The sequence below is a fragment of the Salvelinus alpinus genome, chromosome 31 (genome assembly GCF_045679555.1).
Source record: "Salvelinus alpinus chromosome 31, SLU_Salpinus.1, whole genome shotgun sequence".
NCBI classification, from domain to species: Eukaryota; Metazoa; Chordata; class Actinopteri; order Salmoniformes; family Salmonidae; genus Salvelinus; species Salvelinus alpinus.
In genome coordinates this window covers 26358428-26362279 of record NC_092116.1, presented here as the reverse complement: position 1 = coordinate 26362279, position 3852 = coordinate 26358428, and the positions used below count along the sequence as shown (strand labels likewise).

Genomic DNA, 3852 nt, shown 5'->3' with positions numbered 1-3852 from the left:
TACCATGTTGTGTTGCTACCATGTTGTGCTGCTACCGTGCTGTGTTGTCATGGGTTGCTACCATGTTGTGTTGTCATGTGTTGCTGCCTTGCTGTGTAGTCTTAGGTCTCTCTTTATGTAGTGTTGTGTTTTCTCTCTTGTCGTGATGTGTGTTTTGTCCTATATTTATATTTATTTTAAATCCCAGCCCCCGTCCCAACAGGAGGCCTTTTGCCTTTCAGTATGCCGTCATTGTAAATAAGAATTTGATATTTTTAAATGTTTTAAATTGAACCTTTATTTAACTAGGAAAGTCCGTTCTTATAAACAAATTCTTATTTACAATGACAGCCTACCGGGGAACAGTGCCTTGTTCAGGGGCAGAACGACAGCATTTTACATTGTTAGCTCGGGATTCGATCCAGCAACCTTTCTTAACTGGTTTGCCAAGTTAAATAAAGGTTAAATAAAATACATTTTGACAAGTTCAAGGAACATCCAGTCGCAGTTATTCTCCTCGACACTAGAGCGGACCAAATAAATTATGCTCGGTTTGTCCCTCATCATGCACCGTACTCTGTCTTATTTTGCAAGGACTCAAAGTGGGAGGTCCTTTTCCCCGCAGACTCCAACATGGTGAGCCGTATTTCCTTATGATTTTCTCCCGAATCATCATCAAACATCACTTTTTCTGAATATAATATAGCACATATAACTGCGATTGTATGAAAATATATACTTTGTGTAATGGTTAGTCCCTGTATTTAAATAATAAGTTATGTCTGAGTCTCTGAAACGATTTTAGAAAAACCGATTCGTTTGACCATTGTAGCCACAGGCTAGCTGGTTAGCATCAACTCTGCCCATTTCAGCCAAACATGTTTCCGTTACCACGATTTCTACGTTCAAAAGTCTATTCCCGTAGCTTATACCAGCCTTGGTAATTGAGCACAACTTTTGCGGCGAGAATGTGTAAAATAAGCCCTTTTTCTTGTGCTTTTACCGATTAGGCCCCAGCCGGAACTCGCGTTCGTGGACAGTATAGCAAATAACTAACTTGCATGCTAACGTCTGCTAGCCATACGGGTCGCATGGTATCTCAAAACGAACAGCCGTTTGTCCGGTAGGCTGTTCCAGGCAAGTTTTACTGCTGTGTTTAACCTTGTTTTTCTGTTTACCAGGCACGAGGACCGAAGAAGCACCTGAAGCGCGTTGCAGCGCCCAAGCATTGGATGCTTGACAAGCTCACCGGAGTGTTCGTAAGTACATAGCTACTTTCTATGTTGAAACCACAATGTTACTAGCTGGTTGCAGACTAGTATACACATTTTTGGGTATTCGTATCGAGCTATCAGTTTTCCATTATTTTCTCGACAACATGTAATTAATTGTCTTGTCCCCTACCTGTATCTCCTCACCTGGGCTGTTGGAACACAGCGACCCAACCTAACTTGAGGCACGTTCCCCTCCTATTGAAAGAACATTTGCTTACTTGCCAATTATCTTCTCATTATTAAAGTGAGCACGACAAACAGTTTATGCCGTTGCTGGAAGGCGCTACATACTCAATTAGACATCTTTACTACTGTAGGATGCTGCCTCTGCAGAATTCTGGGCCTGTATACTTGTGCGTCTGAGCAGAGTTGTTGTGTTCAGGCCCTGTATACTTGACTTGTGCTTCTGAGCAGAACTGTTGTGAAGCAAGTTATTTAGTTTGTACTAGACCCCACCTACAGTCAACCAATCACATCAATGCAGAATTTTGCTGGCGCATGGTAGGAAACTCAACTGGAGGCTCCGCGATTGCGTCACACCATCCATATGGCACCTCCTAGTCGTATCAAGCATAAATTGTCTGTTGCTTGTGGCCCTACAAATGTTTTTAACCAATGAAAGTGTTTGCAACATGCATATTTGTAGTCATTTGCTATTTCATCTACTGAACAGTTGTGGCTTTCCCTCCCATCCTAACCCCATTCCCCACGTACTCTCTCCTCCCTGTGTATTTTGGTCTGCTGTCCCTGCATTGTCTATAGCCGCCATTGTTAATCAAGGTAGACTCGGCGACGTGACGTTGCCACAAGCACCACCGCAGATATTGCGACGAGTGAGATGCAAAACTTCACTCTTATCACACGGTGTCGGCTTATGAAGATGGGTTTGCTTCACGCTGTTATGTGGGAATTCTGGGACCCAAACTGGAAGTTTAGCCTCGTGCTTCAATGCACTCAGTAGTTGCCAATATTGACCCACTGTGCTGTTTACTTCGTGCATCTACGTCATATTGTCGAATCCGCCTTTTAACTGCTCTCATAGTTACAGTGCCTAACCCTATTCTTCTCCTGTAGGCTCCTCGTCCCTCCACTGGTCCCCACAAGCTGAGGGAGTGCCTGCCCCTCATAATCTTCCTCAGGAACCGTCTGAAGTACGCCCTGACCGGAGATGAGGTCAAGAAGATTTGCATGCAAAGGTTCATCAAGATCGACGGCAAAGTCCGCACTGATATCACCTACCCCGCTGGCTTCATGGGTAAGTCTGGCTGGGGGACAGGGGTTGGGTGAGGAAGGGAGCCATAGGGATGGCAATGGGAGAAGTCTGGCTGGGGGACAGGGGTTGGGTGAGGAAGGGAGCCATAGGGATGGCAATGGGAGAAGTCTGGCTGGGGGACAGGGGAAGGGAGCCATAGGGATGGCAATGGGAGAAGGAAGGGAGCCATAGGGATGGCAATGGGAGAAGCCTGGCTGGGGGACAGGGGTTGGGTGAGGAAGGGAGCCATAGGGATGGCAATGGGAGAAGTCTGGCTGGGGGACATAAGGGAAGGGAGCCATAGGGATGGCAATGGGAGAAGTCAGGGAGTACATAAGGGAAGGGAGCCATAGGGATGGCAATGGGAGAAGCCAGGGAGGGGACAGGGGTTGGGTGAGGAAGGGAGCCATAGGGATGGCAATGGGAGAAGTCTGGCTGGGGGACAGGGGTTGGGTGAGGAAGGGAGCCATAGGGATGGCAATGGGAGAAGTCTGGCTGGGGGACAGGGGTTGGGTGAGGAAGGGAGCCATAGGGATGGCAATGGGAGAAGCCTAGCTGGGGGACAGGGGTTGGGTGAGGAAGGGAGCCATAGGGATGGCAATGGGAGAAGCCTAGCTGGAGTACAGGGGTTGAATGAGGAAGGGAGCCATAGGGATGGCAATGGGAGAAGCCTAGCTGGAGTACAGGGGTTGAATGAGGAAGGGAGCCATAGGGATGGCAATGGGAGAAGCCAGCTGGAGTACAGGGGTTGAATGAGGAAGGGAGCCATAGGGATGGCAATGGGAGAAGCCAGGCTGAGTGACAGGGGTTGAATGAGGAAGGGAGCCATAGGGATGGCAATGGGAGAAGCCTAGCTGGAGTACAGGGGTTAAGTGAGGAAGGGAGCCATAGGGATGGCAATGGGAGAAGCCTAGCTGGAGTACAGGGGTTAGAGAGGAAGGGAGCCATAGGGATGGCAATGGGAGAAGTCCAGCTGGAGTACAGGGGTTGAATGAGGAAGGGAGCCATAGGGATGGCAATGGGAGAAGTCCAGCTGGAGTACAGGGGTGAATGAGGAAGGGAGCCATAGGGATGGCAATGGGAGAAGCCAGGGAGTACATAAGGGAAGGGAGCCATAGGGATGGCAATGGGAGAAGCCAGGGAGTACATAAGGGAAGGGAGCCATAGGGATGGCAATGGGAGAAGCCAGGGAGTACATAAGGGAAGGGAGCCATAGGGATGGCAATGGGAGAAGTCCAGCTGGAGTACAGGGGTTGAATGAGGAAGGGAGCCATAGGGATGGCAATGGGAGAAGTCTGGCTGGGGGTACAGGGGTTGGGTGAGGAAGGGAGCCATAGGGATGGCAAT

General features: G+C 48.9%; 1 protein-coding gene across 2 annotated transcripts in view; it reads left to right on the top strand.

Annotated features, from left to right (window-relative positions):
- Positions 1 to 532: 532 nt before the first annotated feature.
- The window catches only part of LOC139561868 (small ribosomal subunit protein eS4-like), a 9635-nt gene continuing 6315 nt past the window's right edge, over positions 533 to 3852 (top strand). Inside the window, exons 1-3 of one of the 2 annotated variants that reach the window (XM_071379213.1) lie at positions 533 to 615; positions 1161 to 1238; positions 2328 to 2508. In XM_071379213.1, the coding sequence (XP_071235314.1) occupies positions 613 to 615; positions 1161 to 1238; positions 2328 to 2508 (262 nt within the window). In that variant the 5' untranslated portion in view covers positions 533 to 612. Of the gene's footprint in view, positions 730 to 1160; positions 1239 to 2327; positions 2509 to 3852 lie in introns of both variants that reach the window. The other variant, XM_071379214.1, reaches the window with a different exon arrangement.